This window comes from Bubalus kerabau, chromosome 9, assembly GCF_029407905.1.
Source record: "Bubalus kerabau isolate K-KA32 ecotype Philippines breed swamp buffalo chromosome 9, PCC_UOA_SB_1v2, whole genome shotgun sequence".
In the NCBI taxonomy this organism is placed as follows: Eukaryota; Metazoa; Chordata; class Mammalia; order Artiodactyla; family Bovidae; genus Bubalus; species Bubalus kerabau.
The window spans coordinates 102,846,197-102,861,809 of NC_073632.1; the positions used below are offsets into that span (position 1 = coordinate 102,846,197).

Consider the following 15,613-nt stretch of genomic DNA (forward strand, 5'->3'; position numbering starts at 1 on the left):
TAGCATGCTCAGACTTCAAGGACGTGAATCTTGTTAAAAATGCAGATTCTGATTGAGCAGGACTGGGCTGGGGCCCGAGACACTGCATTTCCAGCAAGCGGCCGACGGTGGCGCCAGGGCCGCTGGTTCAAGGACCACATTCCGGATATCAGGTCCGGCGGATCGTGTGTCTGAATCACTAGCTCCGTTTTGTGGATGTCTGTGCTCCTGAAGGGAGCCAAGCTCAGGGACGCAGGGGCTGTGGATTATGAAGGGATCTTTGTTAGGCCACGGGGCCGTTTTCAGCCGGGACTGTCTGATGAGCCGAGACTAGAGGTCTCGGAAGCTGTAACAAGCCTTGAATGCCTGGGGAGTCTGCGTCACCCTTTGTACCTACTCTTCCCAGGCCTCCTTGTGCCAGCTCTGTGGTTGGAGATTTGAGGTACACAGGGAAGACAAAGCAGGGAATCACCGAGTGAAGACTGAGAGGGACTTGGAAAGGGGGAGGCCCCAGGTGGACTCTGGACTGTCTCCAGTTGGCCAGGAGAAGCCAGCCCTGGAGGGTGCGTGGTGTTTGGGCTCAGGGCGGCACCCGTGCAGCTCACCACAACTGAGTCAGGCCCGGCTGCATGGTCACAGGCTTGATTGCCTGAACCCACCATTAGGGGTGCTGGGTTCAAGGTCTGAGCCCACATCTGCAGTCAGATGGGGTCAGCAATAGACGCGGCTGGTGCACGAGAGTGAGGGTTTGGTGGGTGAAGGCGTTTTTCTGGGTGGTTACTGTTCCCCGCTGATAACTGCTTCCCAGTACAATCAAGTCCTGGAAGGAGATGCAAACTCTTTTCCTTTATAGGTTTGGGTTTCTTCTTTCAAGGTTATGAGCCGTCCTACAGGGGGTCAGGCCAGTGTGACTACAACAGGGATTGTTTAGAGTTGTCTGTTTAGCAGAAGGTTGCTTTGATCCCTGATGACTGATGGCAGCCATCACTGTGTGGCTGGAAGACCCTGGAACATTCTGGAGACCTTCCCTTGATGCAGATTTAATACATGGGTTACTAAAGTTGATTTAGTGCAGATGTAAGAATTGGACCATGAAGAAGGCTGAGCACCAAAGAATTGATGCTTTCAAACTATGATGCTGGAGAAGACTCTTGAGAGTCCCTTGGACAGCAAGGAGATCCAACCAGTCAATCCTAAAAGAAATCAACCCTGAATATTCATTGGAAGGATTGACGCTGGAGCTCCAGTACTCTGGCCACCTGATGCAAAGGTCTGACTCATTGGAAAAGACTCTGATGCTGGGAAAGATTGAGGGCAGGAGGAGAAGGGGGTGACAGAGGATGAGATGGTTGGATGACATCACTGACTCGATGGACATGAGTTTGAGCAAGCTCTGGGAGATGGCGATGGACAGGGAAGCCTGGTATGCTGCAGTCCATGGGGTCGCAAGGAGTCAGACACGACTGAGCCACTGAACAACAACAAAGTTGGTTTATCAGCTGAATTTCAGAGAGGGATTCAGAAGAGGGGAAGGTGTTTTTGTAAAGTGACGCTTTGTGCTCATCATTCTTCAGGCAGCCCAGCGCCCTGGTGTGAGAGCTCAGACATGGCCCTGCTTCCCGGGGGGGCGGTGTGTCCCTTAGTGCCCACGTGGCCATGTCAGGGAGGAGGCTGGCCTGAGAGTGGGGAGCGGCTGCTCTTGCCGCTTGGAGAAGCCGCCTGGGATGTCAGAGCTCACAGCACACTTCTCCAGAAATGAGGGCGCTGAGTCTTTGATGAGGGCTCGGGGCAGGAATGGTGCTGCCTTTTTAAATACACAGCGCACCGTCATCTAGATGAGCTCGCTACACTGTGGGGGTCCCTGCCTCCGGGGGAGCATGTTAAGGACCTCAGAACCGCACAGCTCGGGTCCCCTGGGTGAAGCTTGTAGAGTCTGGAAGCAGCCTGAGGTTCGTACCACCCCCAAGCCCCACTTCTCAGCCATCACCTGCTCAGTAAGCTCCCGTGGGTGTCGGGAGAGTGAGTGAGACATGAGAGCCTGTGTGACTGTGTGCGGGGGCGGCTCTGTAGGTAGGGCCTTCAGCAGGAGAGGCTTGGGCTGAAGGGCACAGCTTCCATGCCATGCTTACCTGGCTCTGTGACCTTGGGCAAACATTTCTCCTCTGTGCCTCAGTTTCTTCATCTGTAAAATGGGGTGAATGATAATGCCTATACATAGGCTGATAAAAGGATGAAATGAGTCGATCCATCCCAAAGCACTTAGAATGGAGCTTGGTTCCCTTTCTAAATGCTGGCTGTTATCCCATGAAGATCATGGACGCCAGAGACCCAGAACCATCCACTTGGTTTGGGGAGGAAGTACTGGAACTCTAAGTTTTATGTTCATCTCATCCTTTTTGTTTAATTCCCATTGCTTTGCAATGCTCTCATCATGTTCACCTTGTGGAATCTGTATCTAATTTAAATAAGCATGCATGTATTTAATTATTTTTATCATTTGTCATTTATCATTATTTTTTCATCATAAAACATGATTAAATTTTTACCAAAGGGATTTATGTTCAAAAACTGCCGAAGGCACTGGTGTAAACAGAGGCTCCTCTGTGGTTCCCTGAAAGCCCAGCGACTGGCTGACCCCTGCACCTGCATGCCCGTCACTGCTGCTGATGCCCGGGAGTAGCCCTTTCCCACTGCCCATGTCCTGGTGGCCCTGCCGTTTGGGGTTCCTCTAGAGCACGTGAACATCCTTGCTGCGTGTCCCGAGTGTGGAGTGCACGGGGCGTGTGCAGTGCAGGAACACGGCCCCCAGGCGCCTCCCCTGCTTGCTGCAGGTGCGGTGTTTCCTGGAGGGGGCGAGGCGGCCAGAGTCACCGAGGGTTCTGTTTGCAGGAACCAGCTGCTGCACGTGCCCCTGACACAGCACCAGGTGAACTGCTGTGACTGGCTGCTGAAGGTCATCTGTGGGGTGGTGGCCATCCGCACGGTGTACGCCTCTCACAAGCAGGCCAAGGCCTGCCTCATCTCCCGCATCAGCTGCGAGCGTGCCGGCGCTCGCTTCCACACCCGCGGCGTGAACGACGACGGCCACGTGTCCAACTTCGTGGAGACGGAGCAGGTCAGTGCCCAGGCCAGCCCGGGGTCCCCGGTGGCTCAGAGTGGATGCACCCACGCAAATGTGTTTCCACTCGGTGTGTTGGGGGCAGTTTCTGATGAGCGTGGCTCCTCACTCTCCCAGGAAGGAGGACAGAAAGTGTCCCTGGGGCTGTGTCTGCAAGCGTGGCCTCTGGTTTGCATGGTGTTCTCTTTCTTGATTCTCTTCTCATGCTGGAAAAACGTGGCTTACCTGGGGTAATTGCAGCTAAAAAGCAGCAGGAATTTTTGCTGTGATCAGGAAGGGTGGTGGTTATTCAGAGAGCAGCTGATGGATGAACCAATAGGATTTGAAAATCTTTTAAAGACAAAAGTAAATAGATGAATGGGCTTCCCAGGTGGCTCAGTGGTAAAGAATGTGCCTGCAATGCAGGAGACGTGGGTTTGATTCCTGGATTGGGAAGATCCCCTTGCAGAAGGAAATAGCAATTCACTCCAGTATTCTTGCCTGGAGAATCCCACCGACAGAGGAGCTGGCGGGCTATAGTCCATGGGGTCATGACAGAGTTGGACGTGGCTTAGCAACTAAACAGGAAACAATAAAAGTAGATGAGTAATGGCAGGATGAGAGAAGAAAGTTATTTTTCATTCTTGATCACCTGAGGCTTCATTCTAGAAGCAAGTCTTAGCAGCTGGGGTTTGTGAAAGTTCCGTGTTGGGCATCAGTTGCTTTCAGCTCCGTGGAGTAGAATCATCTGCCTAATCTCTTACTGACTTTATCCCCCTAAATTCTGTTCTTATTCCCAGAGATGCTTTATTTATTTATGTTTTTTGCTAACATGTGATTTGTAGGATGATACCACCATGTAGACTGGCAGTGGAGTCAGTCATAAAGGAAAGCCCATGAACGGCGCGTGTGCGGTGTTGCCGTGCATGTCGAGCTGCAAACAGCCCGTGTTTAGTTAGTGGAGATGTGACTTCGCATCCCCTCTTACTGCTGCATCTGCACCAGGTGGTTCCTACCAGGACTTGAGCGGTTTAATTCAGCACAGGTTTGAGTCCCTGCCCTTGGTGTGTGAGCTGCAGCTGCCTGGGCTTTCCGAAGGCACAGTTCAGGGGAGGGTCCTCTAGGGGTCAGATGCTGAGTAGGAGGACCTCAGTCAGCAGCCTGAAGATGAGTGACAGGAGCAGTTTCTTGCCTGTGACTTCTGTTTTCCCACTATCTGCTCTCCTGGACATAGATGAGGCTGGTGAATGAACACCTGGTTAAAAATGACAGAGGATGGGCCTTCACTGGGTGGTCCAGTGGCTAAGACCCTGCACTCCCAACTCAGGGGGCCTGGGTTCGATCCCTGGTCAGGGGACTAGATCCCACATGCCGCAACTATGACCAGGCACACCCAAATAAATATTTTTTAAAAACTGAGAGAGGAAACGTGGCCCCCATCTCCTCTCTTATAACCACGAGGTTTTTAAAATATATATATTTGTTTGTTTTTGGCTGCCTCGGGTCATATTAGTCATGGCGTGTGGCTCCTCATTTGGCACTTGGGCTTCTCTGGGTTTGCAGGTGTTTCTCTCTAGTTGCAGCATACTGGCTTAGTTGCCCTGTGGCTTGTGGGATCTGAGTTCCCCAACCAGGGATTGAACCCGCGTCCCCTGTATTGGGAGGCGGATTCTTAACCACTGGACCACCAGGGAAGTCCCTCAACCAGTTTTTTTTTTTTTTTAATTGGTGCCCCATCTACTGTGTCTTGTCAAGGCAGTCATTGGGAAAGCAACTGCCCTCTGGATCACCGGACAGTTCCTGAAAGATAAGACATTTAAACACTGAAAATGTCAAGAAGATGGTGGTACTTGCCTGGAGCTGTTGTAGCAAGTACCACAAATTGCGGGGTGCGGGAGTTAGGGGTGAGGGTGCTTAAAGCAGTGAAATGCATTGTCTCTCAGTTTTGGAAGCCGGAGTCAGAAATTGGGGCTTGGGCAGGGCCGTGCCCCTTCTGGAGCCTCGGAGGAGGGTCCGCCTCTCCCTGTCCAGCTTCAGGTGGCCCAGCCATGGCAGCATCGCGCCAGTCTCTGTCTCCCCCTCCACGTGGCTCTTCTCCCCTTTTCAGGACACCAGGTTGGATGATGGTGTCCTACCCCAACCTGACTGTGCTTACCTAATTGTACCCGCAGTGCCTCTTCTGCCCAAATCAGGTCACGTTCGCAGTGCTGGGGGTTAGGACGTCAGCATATCCTTTGTGGGTGGGGGGACACAATTCAGTCCGTTGCAAGAGCATCATCTGACCTTAGCAGATTAGGACTCTGCTTTAAATGCAGTACACTTAGCTGTATGGGAAATCCCTATGGTCGTTGCTTTTCTCATTTCTCTACAGACAGGACTTGAGCCTCTGCTCTTTGTTTCATCTAAGGTGCCTGGTGACTTGCGTTGGTCCCCCCGTGGGCCCAGTTTCTGGACTCAGAGGCAGGGACCTTGTCGCCTGCAATACTGCGTGGTGGCCCAGCGAGGCTTTAGAGATGACCGCACCTGCCCCACCATGTCTGCAGCCAGGTGATATCATTTTTACAGACCCAGACGGGGCAGGAGGTCATGGGCTGGCAGCCAGGGCAGTTCCTCATGGGGCTTGTCCATTTCAGGCTGCTCTGCAGGGGCCCTGTGCTCTCCACCACGGAAGGGAGGAGCCGGGGATGGTTCACACCCATCGGGGGCCCCCCACCCCTGAACAGCCTGACTGCCCTGGCATGTGGGGGAGAAGGGGACCCCGGAGAGGAGTCAGTTCCCAGAGCCGATGCCAGGAGCATCCTCATTGGCAACCGGATGCACATCTTGAGTTTGATCATGACCCTACCAGCTGGGGATGCCACAGGAAGGATACAAGCCAGCTGGCCCCTCGTGGGCAGGCGTCTGCATCTCGGGGGTGTCTCCCAGGGTGAGTGGTCAGTGCTCAGCTGCCAGCCTCCTGCCTGGAGAGAGACGAGAAAGATAGCAGAGCAAGCGGGGGCAGGGAGAGGTCTGTGTGTTAGGGGGAGCCTGGAGCCGGAGCAGAAGTCCTACTGGGGGAGAGGAAGACAAGGTGTTGCCTGCTTGCTGACCTGGCATTTAGAGAAACGGCAGGGTCTGAAACCCCACGTCCGCACCCAAGGGGGGCAGGCGGCGGCTCTGGTTGGTACTGAGCCTGAGTCAGGAAGGCGCCCAAACTCCGGCGGCTCAGCCCCACGTGATGCCAGTGGGTCACCTCCAGCCTGTGTCCCCTGCTAATGGGCTGGGAGGCGTCAGCCCCTAGGCGTCAGGAAGGGGGCTCCCATAGCAGACGCCTGAGGGCGGTTAACGGGCCACAGTGCCCCCGTTGTCCAGACAAGAGATGGGGCGAGAGGGAGCCGGCTAGATCCCTGATGTGGAGACAGCAAATGGGCTTCTCCTGAGTCAGACTCTTGGGAAGCCAGAAAAGGGAGGTGTTCTCAAACCACCCACTCCTGCCTTTTATGTTTTTTCTCTCAGAGGAAAGAACAGTCTTTCTCCGTCAAGGCAGGCTATGTGTGTGTGCACTTTGTGGGCAGGGGGCTTTTGTTCGGGGGGACGGGGGGCATGCTGGCATATGTATGCTGTGTACATGCTTGTGTGCACATGTGTATACGTTGTGTGTGCGTTTGTGCTCTGGACACGCATCAGCGTGCAGGTGCGGATGGCATCTTGGTTTCCCTGGCGACAGAGAGGAAGGGTCTGGAGTCTTGGCCACTCAGCTGGAGGACCTGCCCGGTGGGCATGCTCTGCCACTGTGACTCAGCCTAGAAAGTCCCCTTGTCTAACCGAAGAAAGCAAAAGCTAAAGCTAAATATTTGGCTCCTGAAGATAAGGCCACTGATTAATCAGGGAGGTCGGGAGGGACGTGAGTGCAGACCTAGAAAGAACTGGTTTGCAAACACCTCATCCTGCGACAGAAGTTCAGCTGAAAGCCTTTTAGAGAAAAGCATCAGTACCAGTGGCGAGTCTTCCTGCTGTCCTTTTCTCTTGGGGGTTGTTGGGTCGCTGCTCCCACCTCTCTGTGAAAGAAGGCACGCAGGTGCCAGGTCCAGGGGCCCCAGGCCTGGCCTCGAGCCACACTCCACCGTGACTCTCCCTTCCTGAAGTCCCGCCTGCTCTGTGGCACCCCCACCTCTCTGTCCCCCGCCTAGATTCCCTCTCCTGCCTGCAGCCTGAGCCCTGCCCGACTCACTCTCTCCCCTGCGGGGCCTCGTCTACACCTCTGTGACCCAGGTTATGCAAACTTGTTGAGAGAGGGAAACTGAGGCTGGAGGTGGTTAAAGAACACAGCCAAGGCCACCCCGCGGATCAGATGAGCGTGGGATCCAGGTTGGTGGTGTCCCAGAGCCCACAAGCTCACCTGTGTTCACCCTTCATCGTGCCTCCCCTCCCCTCCGCCAGGTACCCGCTGTTAAAATTAGCTTTGTGAAGCCAGGCCACAGGTGTTGAATCTCCCACTAGCGTCAACACCTGTGTTCTTTCACCCAGAAAGGAAAGCCCTGCAAATCCGTCACTACTGGGTGACAGTCGGGGCTGTCCTGTCACCTTGGGAACCAAGAGGCGGGTGTTCCTGATGACAGGATGGGGCACAGAGCCGGGTATTTTCATGCGGGAGGAGGAATGGAGGAATGTGGAGGCATCTTTCCTTCCTGTCCCAGGCGCGGGGTCTGCAGTGCTGGGACTGCCTGTCGGGGGTTTTCCTGAAGCTGGTTCTGTGCGAGTTCCAGCTCGGGAGGGGCATGTCTAACTCTGGAAGCAGTGCTTTTAGTGCTTGTTATATAAGGTGAAGGTGGCTTAACGGTAAAGAATCTGCCTGCCAGATCAGAAGACACGGGTTCAATCCCTGGGTCGGGAAGATCCCCTGAAGAAGGAAATGGCAATCCATCCAGTTTTCTTGCCTGGGAAATCCCATGGACCAAGGAGCCAGGCGGACTACAGCCCATGGGGTTGCAAAGAGTCAGACACGACTCAGTGACTAAAATAACAACAAAATAAAGTGAAGGGTAATAGTTCCTTGAAAGCGAATGTGTTAGTAGCTCAGTCATGTCCAACTGTTTGCGACCCCATGGACTGTAACCTGCCAGGCTCCTCTGTCCATGGGGATTCTCCAGGCAAGAATACTGGAGTGGGTTGCCATTCCGTCCTCCAGGAGATCATCCCAACCCAGGTCTCCTGCACTGCAGGCGGATTCTTTACCATCTGAGCCACCAGGGAAGTCCTTAGCATACACCAAATCCTGGGCTCGGTTACGAGTTGCCTTTCCGTGGAGATGTTGGCCAAATTGGTGATCTCTCAAGAGTCTGGATGTGTGCGTGATTGTATGCGTTTAATCTCCTTGCAGCCAACAGTACTTTAAACAGCCTGCTACTTTCTTCTGCTTTTGTCAGTAAAACAGTGGCGGGTAACCCACTTGCCGGTGATCAGTGTCTGGAAACAGACAAGTTCTTAACCCAGTGCATTTTTTCCTTTGGAGATGAAGGGATAGAGTTGCAGCCCAACCTAATGACGACCAGGCTTATGTGGTTCCTGTAGTCCAGGGAACCTTCACGTCTAATGTTCAGCTCCTCCACTGCAGAATTACTAATGCATGTGTGATCTGAGCATGATCTAGCTGCATGGAAAGCTATTCTGTGAGGGAGCAGGCCAGTAAGAAATAGAAAGGGCCAGCGGCATCGCCCGGGCCGGCCCTGCCAGGCCAGGGTAGAGTTACCCAGATAAAGGGCAGCATCCGATAGCTGCCGCAGCCTCCCCCTCATGATGCTCAGGACTGTACTTTTTGTCCCTTTAGACCTCCCTGGCGCTAGAGCATCCGTGGGGGCCCGCAGGCAGGTGAAGAGTTGGTACGCCCTGAAGGAACTGTGTGCGGTGGGGGTGGGGGGGATACTTTAACTTGTAAGAATCATCCATGTCCTGCAGGTGCTGTCACCCTGGAAGCTTGTGGAAGGGGTGTGTGTGTGTGTGTAAGCTTGTGGAGAGTGTGTGTGTGTGTAAGCTTGTGGAAGGGGTGTGTGTGTGTAAGCTTGTGGAAGGGGTGTGTGTGGAAGCTTGTGGAAGGGGTGTGTGTGTGTGTGTGTAAGATATGTGTGTGTGTAAGCTTGTGGAAGGTGTGTTGTGTGTGTGTGTAAGGTTGTGGAAGGAGTGTGTGTGTGTGTGGACTCCGTGACACGGTTAGGAACACAGCTGCGTGGGGCTGGGACCAACTGTGAGGTCATGTCGAGCCTGGACTCGGGCGGTCAGGTGCCGCCAGCCGGGCTTTGCGCCACCGCTGGTCCCTTTCACTTCCTCTGGTCCTTTTCCAGTGGCGCCTGCTACTTGGCCGGCTGACTGGCTGACAGTCGAGGGCTTCCAGGAAGGTCTTAGTTAAGTCCCAGAGCCCATCTGCTTCTGTTCCTGAAGCTGGTGGGGAGGGGACTGCGGGGCTTTTCGGGGAAGGTGGGTCAGGTTGTTGGAATTCCCGTCCGTCCTCGGAGGCTGGGGGGTGGCCTGCAGGCCCGTGCGCTGGGCTGGCCTGCAGGGCGGGGAGCGGGCCAGGCGGGGCGAGGGGCAGAGGGCGCCCCAGCCCGCGGCTGCCCTTCGCTCTGGCTGGTGTCGGGTCTCAGCAGCCGGATCCCGTTACCCGGCCCCGGGACGTTCGCTTTCATTGAAGACTACCTCTCCCTTCTGTCTCCCTGCGGTGCAGACGATTTACATGGATGATGGCGTGTCCTCATTTGTCCAAATCCGAGGCTCCGTTCCGCTGTTTTGGGAGCAGCCAGGGCTTCAGGTAAGTGATCAGAAAGCCTGTCTGTGTGTGTCTGTCTGTCCTTGTTCACCTGCTCTTGCACACCGGTATGGGTTGCTTCTTCTCATCGTGTTTCTTTCCTGGCACAGTTGCAGGTCTTTCTCCCCAGCCCAGCTGGATTGAGCTGAGCTGTCAGTGTGTGTACACACATGCGTGACTCTGCACATGTGCATGTGAGCGTTGCACGTGTGTGGTGTTATACACAGAGACACATGTGTTGTGTGATTTTCCCACCTCGAGCTCCCTGATGACCCTGGTGAGATGGGAGGTCTCTGGGGGTAAGTGGACCACGTCATGTGATTGCAGTTCCCTTTGCTCAGACCCCAGTTTGGTGCGTTGAAAATGTGGCCTCTGATGTCTTTTGAGACCTGTGACCCTCCTGGAAAGCTTTGAAAGGTTTGGGGGGCCCTAGTGGCCGTGCAGCAGGTCTGGCGTTTGGAGGTGCCTGTTCCTGGACCACCTGAGAACTGCACACTGGTTTCTCGTGATTTCTAAAAATACCCCTTGCCATCCCACATGGGGCTCTGGCCGGTGCCAGGGCTGTTTGGCCTTCTGTCTCCTGGGAAGTGTTCAGGGTATGAGGCCAAGTACACATTTGTCATCAACCGAACAGCACGCAGCCCCGTTGAGGGAGTTCCTACCCAGGAGGGTCTCAGCCATGTCCTCCTGGACCTTCCTCCCTGGCCAGAGGGGACGTAGGTGCCCTCACAAGATCCCTGTGCCCGGCTTCCATCGCTTTGGCCCTTCTTCCCGAGGGCTCGAGGCCCAGGGCCACCTGCCAGATCCTTGGGAGCGTTTGACATGCCGGGTCTCACCGCCCTTGACCTGACCTGACCTCAGCTGTGGGCACCTTGTCCTCACGCAGTTGGCAACTGTGGAAAGGAAGCTTGTCCGCCCTTCGGGGAGACAGGTAGGCAGATGTCTTACGTGGGCTCTGAGTTCTACGGAAAAAGCTCTGAGAACATTCAGTTTCTCCAACAGAAAGGAACACCTAAGACGCATGCAGCAGCTGCTGGCATTAAGTGGCTGCAGAGAGAGGCACTCCCAGGGACGGATGGAGTGTTCCCTGGAGCCCATCCCGAGAGAGCTGTGTTTTTAAACAGCTCAGCTGAGATATAATTTACACAGAGAAACCTGGAGAAGCCTGTGAAGCGTACAATTCTCTGGGTTTTAGTCCATTTACAGAGTTGTGTAACCATCGCCGTGGTCTAATTTTAGAGCACATTCTTCACCACCGAGAAACCCTGTACCCATCAGCGGTCACTCCCCATCCCCTCCAGCCCTACCCGAGGCCTCGGCAACCACTCATCCTTTTTTTGTCTCTATAATTTGCCTATTCTAGACATTCTAAAAGGGGTTTTGAAGTTTAATTTTCTTTAGATGTGGAGTTTTCCTGGGCAGTGGGGTGGTTATGGGAGCATCTTAGAATTTGGGAAGGACCCTTTGGAATTCATCTGTTTTAGCCTCTCACCCAGTTTGGGGTTGCTCTTCCAGGCTTGAGGTCGTGATTCAGGATGGCTCCATCATCATCATTATTATTATTAGCTAGTTTCTCCTTGCCTTGCACAGTCTGCCTCTGCAGGGGCCGTGCCACATGAAGTCTGCGTCCTCAGACCTTCACGGTCCCCCTTTTTCCACTTCATCTTCTCCAGGACCCTCCTTCGTCATCTCTGTCTTGTTTCTAGAACTCTCCATGCTCTGGTCTCCCTCTTCTGAAAACAAAGCTTGTCATTCCTTTCTTTAATTTCGGTCTTCACGTTGAACCCGCAGATGCTCTAGACGCAGCCTGACCCTACCGTGGAGCAGCCGTGCATCTGTGGACCTTGGCTGGCTCACTTTTCTGCAGCTATAGCACCTCTTGGACTCATGACACTTGTTAAGGCTCCTCCACAGCCTTCGTGGTTTCTTCAAAATAAGTTTCAAAAGACTTCAGTGTTCATGCATCTTTTGCTAACCTTTGGGTTTGATACCTGTGTTTACCCTCTAAATATTATTCCACATCAAAGGCAGATGAGATCCTCTTTGGAGGGGGTTAGCTCTCAAACCCGCTACCTGGACTATCAGTAGCAAGTCTGATGATCAGTCCTGGTGGTTTTTTTCCATTTTGAAAAACTCTCACTCCATCTTCACTTAGGTTAGATGAACAGTGCAAAGATTTGGGGGTGAATAGCTTGCATTTTAAGTTGCAATGTTGCAGCCTCTTACGCTTGCCCCAGGGAGCAGAGGAGCCCAAGTTGCGGGGGGTGGGGGGTAGGGGGGCGGGGGGGTATGGGGGTGTGCAGAGAGGTCTGTGGATGGTGATTTGTCTACACGTTTTCACAGGCCCAGGACCTTCATTGCAAACTCCTGGGTCCCGACTGCGTTTCCAGCAACCACGCTCCCCTCACAGTTCATCTTTGTCATGTCAGCAGGTTGTGCCATTTATAAAGAGCCATATCGAAAGCTAGTTGCTCTTCCAGTCCAGTCTGTTTGGTGATGTTTTTATATAGGGTTCGTTTGAAGACTTTGCTGCTCTTGTTGCTTTAGCGTCTTCTTCCCTGTAAGATGCACACACAGATAGGTCTTGCACTGGTGGGTCAGGTCTGTGTTTTGAAGCTTCATGTGGCTCAGCCGAGGAGGGAGAAGACCACTCCCCTCTGCGGCTCCCACCTTGCCCACGTCCACCTCCTCCCCATCAAAGCCTATTCACTTAGCTCTGGGGCACACAGCCCTGTGTGCTCTGAGTTGGGTGGTTGTACCTTCCTTTGTTCCAAAGACGATGTGAGATGGATCATACTGCAGCAGTTTTAGAAATAATGACAAGGTTGGGATGAGGAGAAAAAAGTGCTTAAAATGGATGTGAACTGAAGCCAGCATGACATGGTCCACGCAGTGCAGACCACGGGCCTTGCACAAGGCTCCTGGGCTCACCAGCAACATCACAGAAAGAAATAAGGTCACGAGACAGCTTATTGTGGTTTAGAGCATAGGCTCTGACGTTATAGGGACCTGGGTTCCAGTTCAGGCTCTGGTTCCCCTACTTAGGAACCATATACTGTTGAGAAGTTTTTATCTCAAAAAAAAAAAGTGGAGAAACTCTTTCTTGCTAAGCCTTAATTTACGCTTCCGTAAAATGGGGTTGACCGTACCAGTCTCATAGGGTTATGGAGAGGATTGAATATCATGAAATGTATTAGAATTCAGTACAGTATCTAGAATCTAAAAAGTATGGAAAATGGTAGTTGTTAATGTTATTCATAACATAAAATATAGCATCTAAGAGACAGAAGGACTTCCCAGGGGGCTCTGGTAGAGAATCAGCCCACCGATACTGGGGACGCAGGTTCAATCCCTGGGTTGGGTAGACCCTCTGGAAGAAATGGCGACCCACTACCTGTATTCTTGCCTGGGAAATCCCGTGGATGGAGGAGCCTGGTGGGCTACAGTTCACAGGGTTGCAAAGAGTCAGACGCGACTGAGCACGTATGCAGAGACAAAAGCCCAAGTTGCATTAGGAGAGGTGTGGCTCTTTGTGCCCTGTGAGTTGAGTAGGAGTTTCACACTGAGTCCCCACGAGGATGCTGTGTGGTGTAGAGACAGTGTCCTCACCTCTCTGAGTTCATGTGCAGCGCGAGGACCAGTCTCCGGGCTCTTCCACCACCCAGCCCTCATACACACCCCCGGGGAAGCCATTTATTCATCCTGCAGGCTCTCATCACATGTCTGGTACGTTCAGACACCTGACATCAGAGATTGCCTCTGCCTTCTGGGAGGAGGGGACAGGTCCTGACGGTGTGGTATGAGCAGAGCCAGGAGAGAGGGCGGCTGAGGTCCTTGTGCTGCGGGGGTGGGTGTCTGAACTGACTCGGGAACGGTGGGGTGGGGTCACCCCAGCCAGGAAGGCAGAGGGGACCACGACGCAGATGCTGCAACCCCTGCATCAGACCACATCCAGGAACTGTGCTGGCTTGGCCACCTACAGCTCGGCCAGGGGGACAGGTTCATGGCGAAAGGTGTGGCTGGAGAAGCCAGCTAGGTCCTGATGAACATGGGCTTTGGACGTTACACTGAGAAGTTTGAATTTTGCCCCAGTGGTGCCCAAAGTGCTGCATGTTGAAACTACTGGGCACTCATAAAATTCCTGGTGCTCAGGGCGTGTGCTATCCCCATTATATCACGTCGGGCAGGAGCAGCCATGCATGCTGTTTTGAAGATACTTAGATGGCTCCAATGTGCAGAAGGCTTGGGAACCACTCAAGGTTATGGTGGTAAACCAGCTTTTCTGGGGCCAGGAGGGAGAAGTTTGGAGTTGTTGCTTTTGCCCATTTTTATGGTATAAATACTCCCATCATGGCTGATTTAAGGCCAATGCCTTAGCTGTGGAGCTGGGACACACCATGGCTTGTGAAGATCAAGGTAGGATGATGGCAAGGATCCAGACCACCGAGTCTGGCATCTTTAACTAGGGGAGGGGCGGGGATATGTTTGGAGATGCCCTTTGTGGCTCTGGGACCCTCTCAGGAGCTGGTAGAGACTCCATGTCCACCCAGCCAGGCGTTATTCTTCCATCCACTTCCTCAGGCTCAGCCTGGAGCATTTAGGATCGCACCTCTGGCTTTAGAGACCAAAAGGGGGTGGTTGGTCACGCGTCCAGTTGGTTGGGGGGGGAGGGTGGGTGAAGGAGGAGGAGGGAGACTAAAAAAAGTAGCGAGGTCAGTTCCTGTATGCCGGGCCAGCCGTGGTTTCATTCCAGCCCTGCCCGAAGCTGCTCCCTGCGGCTCTGACCCACAGCGGCCTCAGGACTAAGTGACATCGGAGAGGAGAGCTGCAGGTCAGTGTCCGAGCCGGGCAGGGGCAGGGCCCCGCATGGGGAGGCCGGACCTGAGGCCTCGGGCAGCTGGACTAAAGGGTTGTCCAGGTGACAGAGGAAGGGTGACCTTCCAGAGAGCGTCCCAGGCCCGCTTCTGCCCAAGGACCACGTCCTCAGATAGTCCATCCCGTCTGGGAGCCCACAGTGTCCCTTGGCCCCTCCTCCGTGATGTTACTTCAATCACCTGTGCAAGGTGTTCCTCAGTTTCTCTGTTTAATATGTCTTACTTTTCAACCAAGAAGCAATTTACGGGAGACACTTTGCAACCATGCAAGTATCCTGCTCCTCGTCAAACTCCCTTAAGATGTATGGTCAATGGATGATTTTTGCCGAACAGTTTTTTCCCGGGATGGTTATAAGGCGATGATTTCCCATCACTCCCTCTGTGTTTATTGGTTGGTATTTGCTGTAAAAACCCTCCCTTCTCCCCATCCCTGTTCCCCACCCAGCTAGCCATCTCACCAGGCGGCCACCGCCCTGTCCACCTGCCCACATCCATCTATCCATCCAGTCATCCACCCAGCTAGCATGCTCGCCTCTGTAGAGATTCCTGGATTCCTGTTCTCTTCATCAGGTTATAGTCCGCTACTATCCTTAACACTGTTCCGTGTCAGGTTGCCTAGATTTGTCCAGCAGCAGAGGCCCTCAGCCAATAGTGACGCATAGTTTCAAATTTGCGTTTTAAGCTGCCGATGTGAAGTAAGTAGTTCTAGACAGTAAGGCAGATTCGTTTGCAGGTTGTTATGACAGCTAAGATTTGAGGGGCCGTCAAGGTCTCTGGCCTCGTAGAAGAGGCTGGAGGCTGGTTTCTCTCTCCCGGTTGGCTGGGCCACACCTCTGCCCCATGGAAGGGTTTGTGGATCCAACGTGGGCCTCGTGGTCTGTCTTC

The 15,613-nt window shown here is 53.6% G+C and overlaps 1 protein-coding gene and 1 long non-coding RNA gene across 6 annotated transcripts in view; one reads left to right on the forward strand and one right to left on the reverse strand.

Annotated features, from left to right (window-relative positions):
• SYNJ2 (synaptojanin 2) overlaps window positions 1-15,613 on the forward strand; it is a 104,887-nt gene that overhangs the window by 50,379 nt on the left and 38,895 nt on the right. For both annotated transcript variants that reach the window (XM_055536077.1, XM_055536078.1), the window contains exons 4-5: window positions 2,869-3,094; window positions 9,774-9,857. In XM_055536077.1, the coding sequence (XP_055392052.1) occupies window positions 2,869-3,094; window positions 9,774-9,857 (310 nt within the window). The remainder of the gene's footprint in view (window positions 1-2,868; window positions 3,095-9,773; window positions 9,858-15,613) is intronic.
• LOC129620206 (uncharacterized) lies at window positions 512-6,292 on the reverse strand. 4 transcript variants are annotated; one of them, XR_008698442.1, is made up of 6 exons: window positions 6,166-6,292; window positions 5,922-6,036; window positions 5,232-5,308; window positions 3,323-4,331; window positions 2,109-2,161; window positions 512-1,450 (listed from the first exon to the last, which is right to left on the reverse strand). It is a non-coding gene; the product is annotated as an uncharacterized LOC129620206 (long non-coding RNA). The 4 variants fall into 4 exon arrangements; XR_008698441.1 differs by lacking the exon at window positions 6,166-6,292 and having other exon boundaries at window positions 5,922-6,050; XR_008698443.1 differs by lacking the exon at window positions 6,166-6,292 and having other exon boundaries at window positions 3,323-4,876; window positions 5,922-6,050.